This window comes from Rhincodon typus, chromosome 23, assembly GCF_021869965.1.
Source record: "Rhincodon typus isolate 14 chromosome 23, sRhiTyp1.1, whole genome shotgun sequence".
NCBI classification, from domain to species: Eukaryota; Metazoa; Chordata; class Chondrichthyes; order Orectolobiformes; family Rhincodontidae; genus Rhincodon; species Rhincodon typus.
In genome coordinates this window covers 38,251,730-38,274,620 of record NC_063354.1, presented here as the reverse complement: position 1 = coordinate 38,274,620, position 22,891 = coordinate 38,251,730, and the positions used below count along the sequence as shown (strand labels likewise).

Sequence of the window (22,891 nt, the reverse complement as noted above, 5' to 3'; positions counted from 1 at the left end):
CAGTGCTCAATGTCCCACTCCCATCCCACTGCAAAATTACCTTCCCCACACAGGAGGCAGGACATGCATTTATATCGCACCTCTGCCTGGGGGGGCAGGGTCATCTAGCTTTGTGTATAGTCTACGGTCCTTACTTAACGAAATGCGAAATACTAACCAAGATGGCTAATGGCAGTCACTGATGACCAAAGGCGGTGCATTTTATTCCCTGTGCCCTCTGAGCCAAACAGAGAGGCCGAAACAGAAATAGCTCGGCAAAAAACTCAACAGCATCTGTTGAGGAAAGTGGAGTTAACGTTTCGAATCCACTGACCCTTCTTCAGAAGCGAGGGCCAAGTTCATCATTCAGACCCTGAGGAAGTCAACTTCCCAGAATTGTGTATTCTTGTCTGAAGGGCCAGGAGCAACGTTCCTACCAATGATACTTTTTTCTGCTGTTTTACATTTGTTTACTTTGGAGGAATCCTGTAGATAATGCTAAAATGTTCCCTAATAGTGAGGATGCTATGTGCCTATGTGCACTGCCAGCAAAGTCTGAGTTGAGCAATTCATGCCAAATGATAATTGAATTGCATTTTAATGCACAGCTAATCTGATATTTGATAAGAGCAGACAGATGTCTGGATCAGAGGCTTCTGTGATATCATGCCTAGTTTCTGCAATTCACCAATGTGTCACTGGGGACCCACAGTCTGCTGCAAAACTCAGCAACGTTGTCCCAGGTAATGGGTGCTGTATTTTGATAGTGTGAGATGTCTGTTCCAAGACAGCACTAACATTCACAAGCAGAGAGATGGCAAAACTGTTCCAGAGGCAAAAGCCAAGATCATGGGGCCTCTGCATTGTGTCAATTGAAAAGCTACATAAGTTTCAGATGAGAAGGACTCCCTGTGTAGCCCAAAACCCTCTGCACAGCAGCAGTAAACAAGGCAGCACGTGTACATTATGCCCACATTCTGTAACAATTGTGTGAATGCGCTCTGAATTCAGCATTTAGATTCAACCTGGTCCAGCATGATGCTCCTTGGTATTTAGGCCCAAGTTACCCAGTCTCCAGGTAATCACAGACTGGACATATCCTGACACACATCTTTCAGGAAGGTCAACTGCTAACTGCCCAATAAATGTAAGTTTCTGTTAATTACCCAGCTTTTGGTAGCCCCCAAAAGTCTCCATCTCTCAAATATTGGAGGGTTTTGATGAACTCTTCTTTATAGTTAGTCAGAAATGGTTACAGGGATTAAAATCTGCTCCAGCTTCTAACCAACTATAAAAGTGATTATCCCCCTCTTTACTTTTCTCTCTGTACTCACCCTTCAGGCATCTCTCAGCCTGGACTGTCACCTGCCTTCCTGACACCCAAACCCAATCCCCACCCCCTTCACCCACTGACCTTCTCAAAGAAGCTGTAGCCCTGTAAGCTCCGTAATACGAAAGTAACCGTGAGAAGCAGGTTTAGCTCGAAGCAGTGCTGAGGAAGGCTTCCTGAACCACTCTGTTCTGCACATGTGAAGTGCCAGATTGGAAATCCTGGTCCGAAACAGGGTGGGGAGAAACAAATGGAGCAGCTATGCTTGCTCCTCCTGGGAAGGTTCGATCCTCAAAGATTGAACATGTGAGTGCCAGGGTTTGAGTCAGCACGAGGTGTCTATCACCCACTGAAAATCTCTTCATTTGCTGAGCCTTAACAGCCCAGCATGACCATTATTATTTAAAAGGCCAAGTCAGTGTTTGGTTTCTTTATGTGGATTAATTTCCGATTGTACTTTTTTTTTTTAAAATCAACATACTTCCTCATCTTTAAATTCACCCATCAGAACATCAGAAGTATGAGCAGGAGGCCATTCAGTAAGATCACAGCTGACTGATGTGACCTTAATTCCACTTTGCTGCCTTCTTCCATCATCTGTGATTCCATTGGCTAATAAAAATCTTTCTAACTTCAGCCTTTAATCAAACACACTGGACTGCTCTTCGGGGAAGATAATTCCCAATACTAGCCACCCTCAGAATTAGCAACTTCTGCTCTCAGAGTCTTTAAAAAAGAGACTCCATAATTGGAAACGGTGCTCCCCCCGACCCTTGTTCTAAGATCTCCCACACCTTTTCAGCTTACACTGACCAGCCCATTCAGAATCTTGTTTGTTTCAAAAAGGTTCTCCCTCGTTCTTCTAACTGCCCAATGAATTAAGACACCTATTAATACAACCTTCCTTAGAGACAGCTCGAGGCTACTGGGGAAGAAAAACCACCCACAATCACCTTTGCCATCCTGAATGTTTTCACCCACCTGGATCTCGCAGGCGTCTGTCAAAATTCCCAATTGTTTACTACATGGCAATCTCAACGTTTCTGTAAGACTTTGGACACCTATTAGTTTCTGCAATTTTAAGTTCCACATTATGGGCTTTTATGAACAGGAGAAACACCTTACAGCCAAACAGTCTGGGCCCTCCAATATCCAATCCAGCCAGACACCCAAGCTTGATGTCCGGTAGACTGTAGCACAGGTAACATGGCCTCCTTTAGTTTACTTTAAAGGTAAAGACACAACCTCAAAACATAATCTTATAAATTCGGTCGTATCAAAGAAAATAGTCAGGTTCAATTGAAATCAAAACACTTCGAAATAGTTAAGGATGAAAAGAAATAACTTCTGCTACCTAATTATTCCCATCCAGGAAATGAATATCCTTTAAATCTTCCCCAATATGATCTCATCTGAATGCTAAGACAAATATTTGAATAAATAAATGCTCCTAATAATCGTTTAGAAGCTGCCGTAAAATTTGAAATAATGCTCTCATCTTCTACAATTGATAGTAACAGTTTCTGCTGAATCTCCTTACAAATCATGATCCAACCGCACTGCACCCTCTGTTGTGTGTTCCCTTTGGAAATGTTGTGTTTTCTGACAGGATGAATGCAGGGAGTCCAAAACCAGAGGCCACAGGGTAGGCTATTTAAGACTGAGCTGAGGAGACGTTTCTTCGAGGGAGAGCGGTGAGCCTGTCAAATTCTCTGCCACCAAGTGGTCAAGGACAAATCGTTGAGTGTTTTCAAGAAGGAGTTAGATAGTTCTTCAGGTCAAAGGGACAAAAGGTTGTAGGGAGAAAGTGGGAACAGGATGCTGTTTGGATTGGCACGCTTCTAGGCCCAATAGCTACTCTTGCTCCTTTTTTTAATGAGCACAGTCCCAATGAAAATGGCAACATAGCATTTACTTTCTCAGATTGCTTCACCAGGAGCAATGCCCTGAGCCCTGAGTTTGGATGTGAGAAGTCACTGGTCACTTCTATCTTTAGTTAAAGAATTGCTCATCGCAAGTATACAATGTGAAAAATTTAACATTTGAGGTCTGCAGCTCTTTGAGCATTTGACTGAGATAGTGGGAGACTCAATTATCCCATAAATCTAGAGTACACCGTAGACATACATCAAAACACATGGATGGTGCTGCTAAAATAATTTGCTGGCTTTGTCTGCTTTAACCTCCAGGGTTACAATTCCCCTTTTGCCACCTTAGTCAGATCGCCGAGCTCCACTGGCTCAGAAGGACGAGGTGAGAAACTCCTGAATGATGAAGATTCGACTTCTCTCATTCCGACCTACCTTAACTCTCTGAAGAAGCTGATTGTGGACTGACTCGCAGAAGAAACGGCCATATCTCCTGCACAAACTGTTCCTGGGAAATACCACATACAGGCGAGAAAGGCAGCCAACACTGACCACTGAAGCAACCTCCCACAAACTGCTGTGGACAGCTTGCCATTGTTAACTGGACATCCACACTGGTAGGAGTATGAAATAAACCCATCTTACAAAGTGACATTTCATCAAAGTTGTTTTAGAAAATGTAATTTCCATATGTAATTGCTCGTTTGACGAGACGTAATGTACCGTGTTTGTATGGTTGATTGGGAGCAGTGGGTCATGGATGCTGTTGACACTGTATTGATCGGCACCAATAGATCAGGCATTTTTCCATATCTGCTGATCAAAGCCAGATCAATGATGAACTAACTTCGAGTTTACTTGATCAGTCAGATTGGTTAATAATAGACTGTTGTTAAACCTCCATCACCTTTTCTAAATTCCAGTTGTGGTCTGCCATGTTTTAACTCTGTGTTTCAGAGATTAGTTCTTAGGTTCCCAGGTAGATTCTTCAGTGACTTTCAAAGTGCCGATTTGTATTTCAAAGCCACACTGTCGTAAAATGTTGAGATTTTAAACAATTGTATCCCTCTATGTCTGAGAATTGCATTATATTTATATATTATATATAAATGGTGGACTGCTTGGTTGAATCTGTAGTACAGCTTTAAATTGGCCTATAATTGCAGATGGAATTCTCCGTAGCGAGTCCTTATTTTACTCTATAACATCCTATACTTTTTGTGTAATCAGTGGTGATTGTGAATATATTATTGTGCATTTTAAAATATAATAAACCAATCTAATCTTCTTAGAATGGAATTATTTTTTGAGGAAGGGAGCAGCTGTTTTTGATAATGAAGTTAGGGCTGTGCATTATAATGTACCGTTGATACAAGTCACTGTTAATTTTCAGTGTTTGGTTAACAAGAGCGTGATGTTTGGGCTAAGTATCAAAAGGCATCAAAGGGAAAATATCCTCGGTTTCTGCCTGAGAGTGTTTGGAGATTTTGGAGATTGGGAGCCTGAAGTCTAAAGACCCATTTTTAAATCCCCAGGGATTATGACTGTTGACTTTGTGACAAAAGGTGTTATGGAGTACACAGCAACACTAGGGGATAATTGAGGCTAAAAACAGAGCTCAGTGAGTGCTTTACTGGTTCAGTTTTAGATTCTAGCTTAGTGTCAAAGGAGTTGAAATCTTAAGCTGGAGAGGGTTCACGTTATAGGATAGGCTGGGCCTTTCTTTCACTGGAGCATAGGACGTTGAAAGGGGGAGCTTAAATCACAAGGAACATGGAAAAGGTGAATGCCAGATGTCTTTTTCCTATGATGGGGGATTTCAAGACTAGTGGGCGTATATTTAAGGTGAGAGGAGAACTTTTTTTCTTTACAGACGGTGGTTCGTGTGTGGATGGAGGCACAGTTTCAATATTTAAACGATATTTAGGAATATGAACCAAGTGGGACTAGTTTTGTTTGGGATTATGGTTGACGTGGACTGGTTGGACCTAACGGTCTGTTTCCATGCTGTATGACTCAATCTACAAGAGTGAGCTACATTTGGCAACTGGGGTGTTAACACTGATCGTGCTGGCTCTTAATTTGTCAGCATTTTGCTGTACAACTGCCAGAGTTTCTCTGGATAAATGCAATGAGATGTCTAGTTCGAACTTTTGCCAACCTGATGAATAAAGGTCTGAGTAAACATCAAAGTTCAGTATCAACAAGCCACACCAGCGATTGAGATGCACTTTGTCAATAAGATGGAGGAACATACGCTGGTTTTGCAAAATTGTATTGCAGACTTGTAAACAAGCCTTTCCCATTAGCGATTGCAATCTGCATAGCTGAGAATGTTTGATGGCACTTATAGTTCAGGTTACTGTGAAATATGAATTGTATGTAACAAAACCCAGAGATGTTTAAAGCAGACATTGCAAGCATCTATTGCAGCACACTTGCAGGCAATGTTTCAACAAGATGTCATTTATTATATGGAAAACATTCAGGTTTTAGCAGCTATAGCCTTTCAATGAAAAAAGTTGCTTTTATGATGTGAATGTTTTAATAACTATCAATTTAACTAGATAGAACATGTATCACAACTTGCACAATATTCAAAGCAACATACACAGTGTTAAATAGGAACCATTATATTGCTGTAAATACAGCTTGGTCAAATTCATTTTGGGGTACTTACACATGAAAACTTCTTGGATCGTAAGCCTCATCGTCAATGATTGCTGTTTTATGGAAAACTATGAAACCCCTGTTATACAGTACCTCGTAGAATTTCAATTATATACAGAATATCTGTGCCACAGTAACAATACCACTGGATCATGAAACCCAAAGGGTAAAGCTATGCAAATAGCAATTCTGTTTATTAAAGTTGTGAATGTTAATACCAACCCCCAATATACATTGACAAAATGCTCCAAAGTAAATTTTCCTGTAAACTGTTAATTGTGTATTATTTTTAAATGATGTTTTCATTATTTAAAGAAAAGCACAGAATAGCAGCAGTGCTGTGTCCTCAGAAGCCAACAAACAATAATGGGTACAAAGTTGCATACTCATTGAACGAGGGCACTCGGAATACACTCACCTGTCTACCAGCCTGCTACTTTAACTGATTGGCATCAGCAAGTTTGGAAGCAGCGCAATGTAACATTTCCTTCTGGAAATCTGCTCTATCCTTTGGAAGCCGGAGTACACCTTTGTTAGTGTAATCTACGTTTCCAAAGGACAAAGGAACATCTCCATGCTCTAAACTCTTCTATCAACACATCCCTTCTCAGGCAAAGGGTGAGAAAGCCACCAGATAATTAAAATTGTACTAACCAAAGATAGTTGCAGCAGAAATTTTCCTCAAAACATTGATTAGTGAACGTTACTTATTTGAGATATTGTTACCCACAGAGAAACTGAACAAGTCTGACTGGAAGATTGTTCAAGAGAAGTGAATTGAGTGTAAATGAAAGACCCCTCTGTGGCATTTCCCAGGTTGTACACTTTTCTCAAGTGTAAGGTGAAATGATTTGGAAAGAGCTACAGAAAGCGTGTGATAAACTATCCAATCATCCACAGAGTAAAAAGGAGCAATCACTGTGGTAACAAACTCCAACCAAGGCAGTAGGGAATGCAAGTTATCTTTCTGCAGTAGATTAATTTGAACCTTCAGTACTCGACCTGTCAGAGTCCTGCCATTGTGAATTCAATTTGGAGCTTTTACCTCAGCCAGGGTCCCTGTAAAAATGGACTTCAGAGAGATCTGGAACTAGAAGGCCTGACTTGAACTCACTCAAATCAGAATTAAAACTCATGCACAGAATTCCAATCTCTTTGAACATTTGGTGATTTTTTTTTATATTCACAATTTTCCAAGGAGCAATAACTAGTTCATGACGCACTGCACACACTCACCAAACTTCATAGCCTTTCATTAAAATGTACTAGATCATCAATTTTGCAAGTTATTACAACCTCCCTGCATCCTTTGTACTCAGATTAGTCTGTGACTACCCTTAATGTGGTCAGCTACTAAGCACGGTCTCTGGCTAACTTGTATGGTGAGGTGAAATTCAGGAGAAATAAAAGATTGGAACTCTAACCAAAGTTAAACTGGTTTTCAAGTGAAAGTTCCCATTTTGATCAAAGAACAACCACATTGCACTATATGTTGGAATGTAAGGAGTGTGGGGGACGGAGAAGGTGGAATCACCAACAGCAAAGCACTCTTGTGTATATATACATGCTTAGCATGCAAAAGAAAGCTTTTCCACCATTGCTGGTGAATAGGCAGTTTGATTTGCAAGAAAACTCCTATTAGCACAAAGAAAACAAACTGCTTATTAAAGTTGACACAGATGGCTAAATATTTAAACTTTTTTTTTTGTTCCATGAAGACAAAAGGCACTGGGTTATGAGCTTGTACTTGTAACTTCCATTGCACTTCGTATCCTCGACTCAATCCATTCATTTGAAGACCAGCAAAATCTAACTGCTCAGTCAATGCCTGTGAGGGGGAAATGTAACTATAGCCCTCTATGGGCTCGTTCTCTTATAATTCCATGTCCACAGGCCGGATGTGGCCCGTCTTGTGCTCTTTTACCCATAATTCTCGATCACTGTTGGGGTCGACCTTCCGAAGTAGCTTGTCCACTGGTTCAATGGTCTAGAAATGAAGAGGAAAACAAAAACAGTATGAAACACTGCTAGACTTGAAAATGACATCACTCAATAACAGGTCATTTGAACCCTTCATGCTGCAAAGACTTGGAATGTGAACTCTACTTTGTCCACAGATGCTGTTAGATCAGAATGTCTTGCTGCTTTTGTTGTTTAGGATTCTGGGACCTGCAGTATTTAGATTCTGTACTGGGGAATCTTTTATGACTTTTAATTGAACCACATAAAATACAAGATGCATCGTCCAGGTCTACCTTGACCTTTGTTGTTCCCCTGGAATGTAGCCAATAGTAAGAGAGTTGAGAAAGAATGATCGAAGACAAAAGGTAAACTGACAGACTTGGTTAGGTGATGGCAAAGCCTGGATTTGAAAAGCTGGAGTTGGGAGAAATCAACATCAAAATGGAGGTTAAAAAGTTGTATGGCTCTGCAACCAGGAGTCACGTGCACCAGATGGTTTTGATGATGTAAGGGAGGCGAGACTGTTTGTCTAACAGTGTATCTATTGTATATTATCCTCCAAATAAAGTCTTGTGGCATAGTAAGTGGCATTACTGTATTAGATTCAAGTCCCTCTAGGACATAATGCCCATGGAAGTTGCACTCAGAACACAGAACACAGCCAAACAAACTACTGATCCTTCCAACCACCTACCATTGGTCTGATCGGTCATCAACAGCCTTACCACTGACCAGAAACTGAACTCGATTCACTAAGAGCAGAGGAGGCTAGGAATCCTGCAACGAGCAACTCACTCCTGGCTCCCAAAGCCTGTCCACCAACTTCAAGGGACAAGTCAGGAGTGTGATGGAATACTCTCCCACTTTCCTGGATGAGTGCAGCTCCAACAACATTCGAGAAGCTTGACACCATCCAGGACAAAACTGCCCACGTGACCGTTTGTGGATGTAATACCAGTCACTCCTTCCACCACCTCAATAACAGCAGTGTGTACCATTTACAAGATGCACTGCAGAAATTCACCAAGACTCCTTAGACAGTACCTTTCAAACCCACAATTTCAAACCACAAACCAGAAGGTCAAGTACACAGATACATGGGAACACCACCACCTGCAAGTTCCCTATTCTGAGTTGGAAAGATATCACCGTTCCTTCAGTGTCACTGGGTCAAAATCCCAGAATTCTCGTCCTAATGGTACTGTTGGTCTACCTACACCAGATGGATCGACAGTTCACCACCACCGTCTTCTCAAAGTCAATTAGCAGCACTCACATCCCATAAATTAATAATTTTATCGTGACCTGTGGCTCTGGACCACACTATGCACGTAACTGGCACACAGCAGCCTAGACTCGTTGGCGGTTCAGCATTGATTAAACTGATGCCAACAGCACAGGGTTCGATCCCCATTCCAAGTGGGGTTCTCTATTCATTGGCAGAGAACCGACGCAAAAGTGGAAATGCTATAGATATCTTCCCGACGAACTAAAACAGCACCACCTTGTATATTCAGAAAGTCTCCTACATGCTAAACTGGACAGGCTTTTAGAGACAGTTACTTTAATGGTTACCTCCTCCCACAGAGATATTCAGGAGTTGCTGAATCTACATTTCATCCTGAGGGGGTAAAAAACCTGACCATTCAATCTTACAATAGCCACAAACATTAAGCAAACTTCCTCTCTGACTATCTGCCATTACTTGAAAGTTGAAGTGAGCGAGGGCTGAATAAATTACTTCATTTGTGGTTCTGCATTCAGCTTTTTTCATAAATGTAACTGTTTGGGTGCCTGGCTTAAACAACTGCCTTTCTTAAAAACACAGTGGACAGCAAAGGGAGCCTTTCCTCAGTATTGACTGGCAAGTCAGTGGCTAACCTCAACTGTTAAATCTTCAGTGCTTTACCATAATGGTTAATGATGCCAGCGTCTTACGGTCAGGTCAAAAGAGATATAGCTTTATCTGCATGAGCTCAATGAAGTGAAGCTAAAACAGAGCCACAACTAACAGGACGAGCAAAACCTCAGTCAGAAATTTATTTAATCAGGTAGGCAGTTCATTAAGTGAAATTAATTTAACACCCAAAGACTATGGAAAATATTTTTTATATTATGATAGACCCAGGAGCTGATAGCAATATGCTGGGCATAAATGTGTCAAACCATTCAGGTGGTTGGGTGTGACTATTTGGAAATACTATTTCCATAAAACCTTAAATAAAGGGCCACAGGATGTTTATCTACAATTTAGTGAAGGGAAATCTTATCGGTAACTCAGCCTGAAATAATATTTTCTCTTAATGAGCGAGCAGTAGGCCCCCCTAAATAATGAAAAACTCTGGAAAATTGACTCACCCAAATACCCTCTCAAGAGAATTCTACAAAGGTTCGTCACCTGGGCATCTTGGTAAACAGCGGGGAGAAGTCCTATTTAGTCCAACATGACTGGTTCACCATGCATCAAGGCAGTTCCACATGACCCAAGCCCCCGGTACTGGGTGTCAACAAAGAGTGGGGTGATGAGGTATAAGTAGACTATATTTGGAAGAGAAGTATAGTAACTCTCCACGTGGTCATTAAATATCCTCTACAGCACCTTTTCCCAAAGGCTTTCCCAGTATGACTGTATTATATTGCCTCAAACTTAGCATTAGCCTAGGAAGGGGCGTGGAGGAGCAAGGCAGAGCTGGCTGAAGAAGTTCATGATGATAGAAGTTATTTACACTGCAGGCTTTTAGAAAAGGAAGTTCTACCTTCCACCATTCACTTTGCAGCAGCAGCCAGGCCTTGAAGATTTGTCCACTAGGCCACACGCACCAATAAAAAAAAACATTAAGATTAAGAGAGGCCTCTCCGTTGTTGACATTCAATCCAAGCTCCAGGGCAACCTTTGGTGCCCTGAGACTCATGACCCCAAAATTTTATCTCGTGACCTCCGGGGGGGTCGTGACCCATAGTTCAGGAAGTCCTGGTCTACAATCACTTAACAAGCAGAATTCGTCAGCTGGGGATCTCTGACCGAAAGAAAAATGCACAATTATACCACGAGCAAGAAAGCAGAGTTTTATATACAGATGGACCACCTTCCCACAGTCCTGTTTGTTAATATTTCTTCTGCAAGAGGACTTCTAATAACAAAAAAAGAAAAGAAACAAAAATTGAAATGGCTGGAGAAGCTCAGGTCTGGTAGCATCTGTGGACAGAAAGTAGAGTTAACATTTCCGGTCCAGTGACCCTTTGTCAGATCAGCAAGGATCACTGGACCCAAAATGTTTACTTTGTTTTCTCTCCACAGACCTGCTGAGTTTTTCTGTCAATGTCTGTTTTTGTTCCTGATTTCCAGTTTTCGCAGTCTTCTGGTTTTCTTTAAAAATAGTTTTGGGTGTCTGACAAGTTTAGGTTTAGAAGTTAGGATCAAAATGAGTCTTAGAAGACACTGAAACATCCGGGAGCAGTGTTAATGTGGCAGTGACCACAATGATAATAATCCCATTGCCCTTCTTCTTTCTGGGACACATTTTTCTTCAATTCCCTTTGGTCCAAGACGGAGGAATGTTGGACCAAGAAAAAGAGAATGCTGGAGACACTCAGCAGGTCTGGCAGCATCTGTGGAGAAACACAGTTAACGTTATGGGTCCAGTGTAACTTCTTCAAAATTGAAGAAAAGTAATACCAGACTTGACATGATTTCCAGCATCCGCAGCATTTTGCTTTTTAGGAATGGAAACTTGGATGCTTATGAGCGTATTCACTCTACGTTTAATGCTTATTACATGCAAGGTCATTTTATTCAAAGAATGCAGGAAAGTAAGTAAAAAGAATTTCCACTGGTCACTGGAAATTGTACTTGGAGAATCACAGAATCCCTTCAATGTGAAAGTAGGCCATTTGGCCCATCGAGTCACACCACCCCTCTGAAGAGCATCACACCCAGACCCACCTCCTTACCCTGTCTCTCTAATCCTAGATTTTCCATGGCTAATCCATCTAGTCTGCAATATCCCTGGACAGTATGGACAATCAAGTATGGCTAGTTCATCTAACCTGCACATCTTTGGACTGTGGGAGGAAACCGGAGCACCTGCCACAAACCCACGCAGACACGGGGAGAATGTACAAACTCCACACACAGTCACCTGAGGCTGGAATTGAACCCGGTCCCAGACGCCGTCAGGTAGCAGCACTAACCACTGAACCACTCTGCCTGCCATTGTTACCAATGACAGTCAGTTGGTGCCAACAAGTTAATGGTGCACTCTTCTGCTGCACATAACAAGCTTAGTCTGTTAAATAAAAATTAGGAGCGAGGGGGGGAAATCACATTTCACACAGGAATTCAGCTCATGTGGGTATTTTGAAGGAGGGAGATGAATTGTGCTTCAAGAACCTTAAACCATCCGTAAAAATGGAAAAACTAATTTACTGTGATCACCTAACTGCAAGTGGTCATGTGATCAGAACTCAGCAGCATTAAAAGTGGCAGCTTGTATTGGGTACAAGTTTGTTTGATAAGTACAAAATGATGGCAAACATAATTTGTAGATAGGCGTGTCTGTGAGCAACTGATGGAGACTGAGCCTCACGTGACAGCACTTCAGTGGCTGTCGAGGTGAACAATGCGTGCGCAGGATCCATTGCTTGTTGTGGCCAGCAAGACCCAGAGTGGGACTTGAACCGGTGAAGTGACAAGGCATCAAAGCAGCATTTATTGCCCATCCCTAATCGCCCAGAGGGCAGTTAAGAGTTAAACAAGTTGCTGTGGGTCTGGAGTCACACGTAGACCAGACCAGGTAAGGATGGTGATTTCCTTCTCTAAAAGGACACAAGTGACCCGATGCATTTTTCTGACAAGCGTGAATGTTTTCATGGTCATCAGTAGACTCTTCGTTCCAGATTTTTACTGACCATATGCTGTGGCAGGAGTTGAACCCAGTTTCCCAGAATGTTACCAGTCCAGTGACAATACCTCTGGGCCTTCATCTCCCCTACATATGGCAGTGAACCTCTCCCAAGCTAACACCGCTCTGCACTTGTGAACCATTTTCTTACATGTTCTACCCTGAAGGACACCCTTCACAAAAGCGCACACACACTGGAAAGACAAACTACTCACTGCTTTGTTTTGCCTTGAAAAGCTGCCAGTGGTCAAAACTAATACAACACAGACTTGTGCGTTATCCCTCATCGAAGTTACTCCAGTAGACACCGAGTTAGGCTAGCTTTACGAGACAGCGTGTGCACTGATAAAAGAAGCACACGCAATTGAGGAGAGAGAGAGAGTCGGGACACACTGATTGGACAGTCAGAAAGTTGCCATCAGCAGTTCTCATTGAATTACAGCAGAGTTGCACTTTGTCAGACACTGATTAGACTGTTGGTGCTGATACCCACTGCAATTGCCTGTGTGATATATGTGACCAGCACAGCTGTTCATTCACCCTGGAAATCTAGAACTGAGCCAATGTTCAAAAGTAGCACACATTTATATAATGCTCATAATGATTCACAGGTACTTTACTGGACAAAATATGCCACTAAGCTACACAAGGAGATAATAAGACAGCTCCAAAAACTAAGTCAAAGAGCTAGGTTTTCACAAGCGTTTTAAAGGAGGAAAATGAGGTAGACGGGCCGAGCGGTTTCAGACGGGAATTCGAGACCATAGGGCCAAATCACCTGAAAGCATGGCTTCCAACAGCCATACTATTAAATATCAGTAAAAGGCTGGATTTGGAGGAGCCTACAGGTTTCAGGAGGGTCATGAGGCTCCTGGAGATTACAGAGATGAGAAAGGACAAGGTCACCGAATCAGTGTACATCAGTGACCACATGAGCAATGGACAAAAGGGCACCGTGTCAGACAGAATTTGGGCAGTAAAGTTTTGGATAAGCACAAATTTGTTAATTATTTTCCGAGCTCAGGAGCTGTTAAATGAACTGTGATGAACTTTGTCTTAATTTTACTTGTTTTTTTATTACGTAGAAGTCATTTTTGTAGGCGCTGTGGTAGGGCGACTTATCAAATTTTTCGCTGTATTTTTCACATAAAAGTATGTGACAATAAATTTCTATTCAATTCTGTTGCAGGATGGCTCACTGAGAATAGCCGTTTTTCACTTTAGTTCCTATTTTGGTTCAATTTCTGTAGAAACTTTAATCGATAGTATTTTCTAAAGATGCCTTAGCAAAAAAAAAAATGGCTGTTCTTAAAAACTTGCTTAAATAAAAATTGTCCCCAAATATTAGCCTGGAAATACCTGCTTATAATTTTAAAATAGATTTTAAACAATCTTAATTACCACAATAATATAAACGTGAAAACAAAAGATGCAAAAGATTAGGATAGAAAGAGGACAGTCCTGGTATTTGCACAAGATAATCTTGTGCATTTAAATGTTTTGCCTGCATTCTGGGGCCTAAATGAGACAGCAACACAAAATGGGAGCAATTTGAACCTTGCTAGTAGATTAAAACTGCCAATATCAGTTCAGTCATGATTATATTTCTCCTCTGGTTGGAATGAAATTCAAGAAAGGGATATAATGTACTGTTAATTCTGAATCAATGCAACTCCCAGTGTCATGGAGTGGTCTCATCCACAAAGATGATTGGAATGTTCAAGCAAAGGGAATTAGACGCAAACCCCATTTATGAGCTCTCCTGTCCATCGCAACCAGCAAAAACAGAAAACCTGCAATGTGACATACAGGAGTATTTTCGACTGCATCTAAATTCTGCCCTCCGCTGAAGAATTCGGCCTGTGGGAACGAGCAGACCCTACTGTAAGGGACCACCTGCTGCACTTAACTAAGTATGGCAGCTGCAAAAGGGAAGAAAATCAAAATGCCTCATCACTTGTCAAACAGCAAAGCAGACTCAGAAAACTGACACCCAGCTGGTAATGGACAGATATAGATCCAACATCTGTGTACGCAATTGACTCCAGAGACTAAACTGAAGTACTATGAACAGCTCGAACATGTGTAAAACGAAAAAAAAAACTATCCAGTTAAGGATTTGCAACCTGCCGAGCTACTTGTTACTGCATGCAGGAGAGGTCCCTGAGAGCAGCGAACTTGACCACTGCTTAAAAAGACAAAACAGTTCCAGTGACATTTTTTCAAAGCCTTGCTGAGTATATAAACAGCCTTGCACTCTTGTTAATTAATTGAGAAGGCTATTGCCTGAACTGTTGAGTAGATCAAATGTCAATGAGAAATTGGGCCTACACAACCCTTCTCTCCCAAAACCCTTAATCACTGATTAGGTGGCCACCCGGTGAACAAGTAAGAGAAGATTTCATTGTAAAAGGCTGTTGTTCTCCTATATGCAATCACACATTTTGGACTCGTGCCAAACCATTAAAAGGATGTGTTGCTATTGGAAACAGCTTGGGCTTTGCCAGTATCAGACCAGCAATGAGCTATTTAATTATCCAGCCACTCTCTATTACTGTCAAGATAATTGAAGATGGCAGAAAATCAATCCAAGCAGCCAACTTTGAGGGATGCCAGTGTGTATAATTTTTAAGAAACGGACATAAAAAAAGCACAAACAGCGAGAGCGCAAGGTGTGTGGGACAACTCATTTGCATAGCTTTCTAATACACACTGTAGGAAATATGTAGAATCCCTACAGTGCTGAAAGAGGCCAGTTTAGTCCATTGAGTCTGCACCATCCCTCCAAAGAATATCCCACCCAGACCTACCCCACCACTCTATCCCCATAACCCCATATTTCCCATGGCTAATCCACCTAACCTGCACATCCCTGGACACCATGTGACAATTTAGCATGGTTAATCCACCTATCCTGCGCATTTTCTCCCTTATGTCTGCGTGGGTTTCCTCCGGGTGCTCTGGTTTCCTCCCACAGTCCAAAAATGTGCAGGTTAGGTGGGTTGGCTGTGCTAAATTGCCCGTAGTGTCCAGGGGTGTGTACGTTAAGTGGATTAGACATGGGAAATGCAGAGTTACAGGGAAAGGGTAGGGGCATGGGTCTGGGTGGGATGCTCTTTGGAGGGTTGGTGTGGACTCGTGGGGGCGAATGGCCTGTTTCCACACTGTAGGGATTCTACGACAGCTGCCTGAGGGTGGAATCGAACCAGGGTCCCTGGTGCTGAGAGGCAGCAGTGCTAACAGCAAGATTTTCTTCAAAAGACTGCATGAACATAAGATCACACAAGGCAACAGTGGAAACAGATGCCTTTACAGTTCCTTGCCGGAGGTATGCGGGAGATTGACAATGGAGGTTATTAGATGTTTTAAGAACTGGTCTGGTGGACCAGTCAGTTGTGTTTTCATATGATGCTACATTACTACCACATCCTAAAACTACTTTGCTATCAGTGTGACACCCATCTGACGTTTCCAAAATAACTGTCAACTAAGGACAGCATCTTTTTTTGGTGCATACAGTCACCACTGGTTCCATACAAGCAAGTTTCTCTTACACTTTGGTTGAACATGTCAGTCTCATGGCGAAGCTGTGTGTACTGACAGAGGTGCTGCCGAATCATTTCAATCCTTTCAACCTCCAGCCTCTCGAGCTCCTGCAAAGGTAAAAATGAGCAGAGTTATTAACCATACACGGTGCCTTAATTCTTGCAAACTTCTGATAACTTAATCAAATTTAACATCCATTTAAGCAAGAGGTTGGACACAAAGCTTTGAAACCCCTTGGCTAAATTTAAGTGATGCTATATGTTCTGTCCTTTGCGCTTTGGAAACTTGTGCCATAATCCAGCAAAAAACCAAGTAGCCACTTCTAACAAAAATAGGCCTATTAAAAACTTCAATTCCAGAGTTAGTCAGCAGTTGGTAAAAAGGTTATCATGCAGAACCTACAACGCACAGACTGTTTAGCCCAACTGCACTGTATCAGTGTTTTCATGTTCTACACGAACCACTTCTCAGCCTCTCTCATCTCAAAGCGCTACTATTCCTTAGTCCCTCAGGTAATTATTGAGCTTTCCCCTTTAAAGCATCTATGCTATTCACATCAACTGCGCTCTATTGTATCAAGATTCCTATTCCAATTTCTGGGATCTCAGATTAAAAAGTGGTATTTTTAAAATTCTCTCTTGGGACGTGGGCATCACTGGCTAGGCCAAGCTTTTTTTTGCCCTTCCCCTTGTGAAGGTGTTGGCAAGCTACCTTCTTGAACTGTTGCAGTCCATCTCGTATAGGCAGACTCACAATGCCATTAATGAGGGAATTCCAGGTTTTTGACCCTCTTACACTGAAGAAGTAATGATACATTTCCATCTCAGGGTGGCGAATGGCTTGGAGGCATTCTTGTAGTTGGTGGAATACTTGCAGTCTGTGGTATCCACTGCCCTGCTTTCTAACTGGTAGAGGTCACAGGCTGGAGGAGTCATGGTAAGCTGCTGCAGTATATCTTATAGATGGTACACACAGTTTTCATTGTGCAACGTTGATGGAGAGTGTGGATGTTGAAGGTGACAATCCATTGGGCTGCTTTGTCCTGAATGGTGTTAAGCTTCTTGAATATTATTGAAGCTGCACTCATCCAGGCCAGAGGGAGTATTCTGTCACTCTTTGGACGCGTGATGAGATGATGGACAGGCTTCAGGAAGTCAGTATGCAAATAACTCACTACAAAATTCCTAGCCTCTGATTTTCTCTGTAGTCACAATATGTATTTATGGCTAGTCCAGTTAAACTTGCGGTCAATAGTAATGCCAAAGACATTGATCGTGATGCTAATGCGATTGAAACTGAATATCATGGGGTGATGGTTAGATTCTGTCTTACTGGAGCTTGTCATTTTCTCTCACTTGTGTGGCACAAATGTTACTTGCCACTGTTATCAGCCCAAGCCTGGATATTGTCCAGGTCTTGCTGCACTTGGACATGGACTACTTCATCTGGGAAGTCACAAATGGTGCTGAACATTGTGCAGTCATTACCAGATGTGACCTAAAGAAGCAAAGACAAAAGGTCATTGATGAAGCAGCTAAAGATAGTTGGGCTTAGGACACACATTGGAGCTAGTACTGGACCTTGGGAAGCGTATAGGCTGGTGGTGGACTGGATAATACTACCAATTAGTTTTGCACTCCAAGTGACTCTCAACCCTTGCAAATGGTGCGGACAGTTTTCATTGTATCATTGATGGAGGGAGTGGATGTTGAATGTGACTATCGAGTGGGCTTGCATTATACTGAATGCTGTCGAATTAACCCATGAGATCTTTGTCCCCTATATTGTTGTACCTGTATGTGACGACCTATGCCATGACATTTCATGTTTATTTATTTAGGAATTACTCAAGAGAATTCATGGTAGGTGGGTGGACCCAGGGAAGTCACCTGTTGATCATTTCTCCTTGTGAGAAAACATCAAAGTAGGAGACAGAGGGTGATGGTAGAGGATTATTTTTTGGACTGGAGGTCTCTGACCAGCAGTGCACCACAAGGATCAATGAATGCTGGGTCCATTGCTTTTCATCATTTATATAAATGATTAGGATATGAATATAGGAGGTATGGTTAGTGAGTTTTCAGATGACATGGTGGGACCTTCATCAAATGGGCCAATGGCCGAGGAGTGGCAGGTAGAGTTTAATTTAGATAAATGCGAGGTGTTGCATTTTGGTAAGGCAAACCAGGACAGAACTTAACAGTAAATGATACGATCCTGGGGTGCATGGCTGAACAAAGAGACCTGGGGTGCAGGGGCACAGTTCCTGGAAAGTGGATTCGTAGGTAGACAGGATGGTGAAGATGGCATTTGACACGCTTGCCTTCAGTCAGAACATTGAGTATAGGGGTTGGGACGTCACGTTGCAGCCGTACAGGCCACTTTTAGAATACGGTGTATAATTCTGGTCACCCTTCTATAGGAAGGATGTTGGTAAATGCAAGAGGGTGCAGAAAAGACTTATAAGCATATTGCTGGGACTGAAGGGTTTGAGTTATACAGAGACGCTGAATAGGCTGGGGCATTTTTCCCCCGGAACATCAGAGGCTGACAGGTGACCTTACACAGGTTTATAAGATCAGGAGAGGCATTGATAGGGTGAATAGCCAAGGTTATTTTCCTAGGGTGAGTGAGTCCAAAACTAAAAAATATAGGTTTAAGGTGAGAGGGGCAAGATTTAAAAAGGATCAGAAGGGTAACTTCTTCACAGAGGGTGGTGTGTGAATGAAACGAGCTGTCAGAGGAAGTGGAGGAGGCTGGTACAATAACAAAACGTAGGTACATGAACAGTAAGGGTTTAGAGGGATATGGACCAAATGGGACTAGGTCAGATTGGGATGTCTGGTCAGCACAGAGGAGTTGGACCAAAGGGTCTGTTTCCATGCTGTATGACTCTAATTACCCAAGTGCTACAGCCGTCGTTGACTTGGAGGATGGATAGAGGATTGGCAGGTGAGGACGGGGATACTGGTGGTGATCGCAGATCTGAAACCCATTTCATTGTTGTAGCTGTCAGATTTTGCTAATCTTGAGCTGAAGAATGAGCAAGTAAAAGCAGGGCTGTGGGATAATCACAGCCTCAGTCTCCGTGCCTTTTTCACTGCTGCTGTTGATCCAAATCAATGATTTACTGACATCCCAGTGACAGTGGGGTGAATTTCTCATTTTGACACAAAAACATGGTAGGATCTGGCTGGTTGCTTGATTTAAAAAGTCGATTGAAGTCTCGGGAGACTAAAGATTGACTGACGATTAAACTAAAAGGACCAGCCCATTCTCATTATTCTCCTGCCAAACAAGTAACCACAACCCATGCAGTTTACACCCAATAAATTTCCAAATACCCACTCGTAAAACAGAGGAATCAGTTCAAAACTGACACTTATTTCATGGCACTTTGTCAGCAAATACCTCCCAAAACCTGGCATAACCTTGACAAATTGATGAATCTTTTGAGGGGAAATAAAATGACACATTCATAAAACAATCTGTTCCCATAGCTAGAAATAACTAGCAGATTCTACCAGACACAAAGCCATTTTTCACACTGTGGCAGAACAGCACTGATACTGAAAGGCCCCTTCTCTAGAACATCCCCTTGTTTAAAACACAGCACGTCAGTGCAAAAATGGTAAACACGGGTTGAATTTATTACTGGTGTAGTATTTTCCAGCTACTGCAGGATCTGCTTTGTGAGCTCACCACTTTCCTTACAGGAAACAGATGTGAAAGACACCGTTAGCTGCTCTCCTGAATGTGACAAAACAGGAACTGCCGAAGAACAGTTTAGTTTAATACAACATGAGTTTGTGTTCTGAAGTTCATGGATTTACAGACAATGAATCAATCTGGATCACCAAATATTTGTGATTCATGGGTGGGAAGGAGACAGCCCAAGCTGGACAGAGCAGAGAAAGTTGGTCATAATTACAGAGAAATGTTGCGCAGTTCCATCATCCACAGTGGTATGTCATAACATGTGCAAACACATTGATTAACAAAATACGTTTGAGGGGTTTTATGGTCACTACCCTTGGGCCCAAGGGTCCAGGTACAAGTTCCACCTTCCTCAGATGGATGTCATACATGTCTGAACAGGTTCATTAAAAAATAATTTACTATTGGATCCATGCATGATGTTATAAGTAAGGCAGAAATACAGTCATGCAGCAAAACGCACATTCTCTGAATGCCTCAACTAAAGTTGAAGTAGTACATCTTGAAATCGTGTCATCGTTACCATAGAAGGGACACAGCAACCAGCTTCTGCAATATCATTTATGAGTTGGAAGCAGATAATTCTTTTCTTTTAAAAGTGATCGTGGTTGAATAAAGAACGTCCTTGCTCCTCTTCCGAATAGTGCATGGGACCTTCCGCGTCAGTTCAAGAGGCCAGACCGGACCTTACTTTAACTTGTCCTAAAAGGTAAAGGTAAAGTTGCCATTGTCCCAGAGAACCATAGGGTTGCTCTCTCCTTAGAGCGAGATGATTGATGGTGGTTTAACCAGAGGGTCATCACATCTCAAGCAAAGGGAGTTGAGAAGGAGAGGTCTTCACAATAACGGCAGTCGATTCAGGAAACACACACTGTAGGCATTACTGTATATCGCATCCAGCTGACCAGCCAACTGAGTCAACCGACCCCCAGCAAAGCAGCACTCCGAGTGCAACACTCATTGATTCAAATAGGAAATCCTGTTGATCTCAACTGTTCATGTTTTTGGTTGGCAGTTTTACGAATTCTCAGAGAAGTATATTCAGTAAAGGATGTTGCTCAGTGACTCAATAAATAACACATCATCTGATTAAATACCGTGAGTCACAGGTTCAAAATGAAGGAGTCAAGAATGATAAAGGAAGTCAATGGGAATCTGTCATCCAAAGTGCAACAGAACTCTGCTGTAAATTGCCTCAAAGGCCATGAACTGAAGCTCATAGTAACATGGGTTGAAGAGCCATTTGGTACTTCTGGTCAAGGTGATTGATGGTAAAAATCACACCAGGTAAGAAGTGAAAACCTTGGAAAATTAATTTGCTTCACTGTTATTTAGTAGCAACTCAACAAGATCATTATCTGAAACTTGTTTATTATTATCTGTACATAAATTAACATTTATTTGGATGACCTTGGGGAATGAGACTCTAATCTATAGAGTATTTTCTCAGTGGAGAGTCAACACTAGGCTGGATTTTTCATGAGCCAGGGCAGGAATGTTTCGTCTCCTTCTAAGCAAATCCCTAACCATTTCAACTGTTTGTCACAACAAGGAAACATGTCCCCTGGAGAGGTTTATGGCTGTTACTCACCAGAGTTGTTGTGACCATCTCCTCAAACCATTTTGATTGGGTTTGATTGTAGAGATCTACACAGCGGGTCAGGTCATCACCTACAATGAGAGATAGCATGTCATAAAATTTGGTTATATAAACAATGTTTCCTAACTCCAGAGTGGCAGAGTACTTTGTGACAGCGAAACAATATTAACAAATAACCAGCTCTGTTTTAATCACTTGGACCCATTTACACATTAGTATGTACACGTGCACTATTCCAGATTAGATATTGGTTGAGATTTTGCTCAGTACCAACTGCATGCAGTGCACTGAAACAGCAAAACATCCCAGAGAGTTACAAACCCTAATCCAAACCAGATTCAAAACATTAACTCATTCTCTCTTCACTGATGGTCTGAGACCTGCTGAGTTTCTCCAGCATTTTCTGCTTCCAAGGAATTTAAGGATTATCATTGAGCAAAATGTGACACCAATACACAAGGATGAATTAGGAGAGATACTTGGTCAAAGAGGTAGGTTTTATACAGTGTCTTAAAGGAGGTGAGAGAACTGGAGACGCAGAGGTTTGGAGAAGGGGACCCATTCCTTAGGGCTGAGGCAGTGAAAGTCAAAGCTGCCAACAGTGGAGTGTTTAGAATTGGAGAAGCACATAAAATTTCTAATGACCGTGGACGTGGTGAAAATTACAGTGATAGGGTGGAGCAAGGCCATGGGAAGATTTGAAAGTAAGAGTAAGAATTTTGATAGAGATGTTCCTTAACCAACGTAGGTGGTCTCGTACAAATGCAAAAATATAACATTTATTATAATCGGAACATGTGCACTGGTTGAGATTCTAACACATTTCCCACAAGGTGGCAGTGTTAGGACATAGAGGTATAGAACTTGGGAGCATGGGGAGGCCATTTGGCCCTTCAAGCCTGCCTTGCCATTGAATAATATCTTGGCTAATCTGGTTATGATCTCAAAATGTACAATCATTCAACTTATCCATATCCATTTTTAGACCACCCCACCAACCTCCGGATCCAACGCATCATCCTCCGACACTTCCGCCATCTGCAATCCGACCCCACCACCAAAGACTTCTTTCCCTCCCCACCTTTATCTGCTTTCCGGAGGGACAACTCTCTCCGTGACTCCCTTGTCCGCTCCACACTCCCCTCCAGCTCCACCACACCCGGCACTTTTCCCTGCAACCGCAGGAAGTGCTACACCTGCCCCCATACCTCCTCCCTCACCCCCATCCCAGGCCCCAAGAAGACTTTCCACATCAAGCAGATGTTCACCTGCACATCTGCCAATGTGGTATACTGCATCCGCTGTACCCGGTGTGGCT

The 22,891-nt window shown here is 42.2% G+C and overlaps 2 protein-coding genes across 12 annotated transcripts in view; one reads left to right on the top strand and one right to left on the bottom strand.

The window, feature by feature from the left end:
• The window catches only part of LOC109912679 (myosin-16), a 269,712-nt gene extending 265,247 nt beyond the window's left edge, over positions 1 to 4,465 (top strand). For all 9 annotated transcript variants that reach the window (XM_048610911.1, XM_048610913.1, XM_048610909.1 and 6 more), the window contains one exon: positions 3,499 to 4,465. In XM_048610911.1, coding sequence (XP_048466868.1) covers positions 3,499 to 3,645 — 147 coding nt within the window. In that variant the 3' untranslated portion in view covers positions 3,646 to 4,465. The remainder of the gene's footprint in view (positions 1 to 3,498) is intronic.
• A 1,158-nt stretch (positions 4,466 to 5,623) lies between these two features.
• Positions 5,624 to 22,891, bottom strand: part of gas7b (growth arrest-specific 7b) — a 413,304-nt gene continuing 396,036 nt past the window's right edge. For all 3 annotated transcript variants that reach the window (XM_048610959.1, XM_048610960.1, XM_048610961.1), the window contains exons 12-14: positions 21,565 to 21,644; positions 16,265 to 16,363; positions 5,624 to 7,834 (exon numbers count right to left, since the gene is read on the bottom strand). In XM_048610959.1, the coding sequence (XP_048466916.1) occupies positions 7,721 to 7,834; positions 16,265 to 16,363; positions 21,565 to 21,644 (293 nt within the window). In that variant the 3' untranslated portion in view covers positions 5,624 to 7,720. The remainder of the gene's footprint in view (positions 7,835 to 16,264; positions 16,364 to 21,564; positions 21,645 to 22,891) is intronic.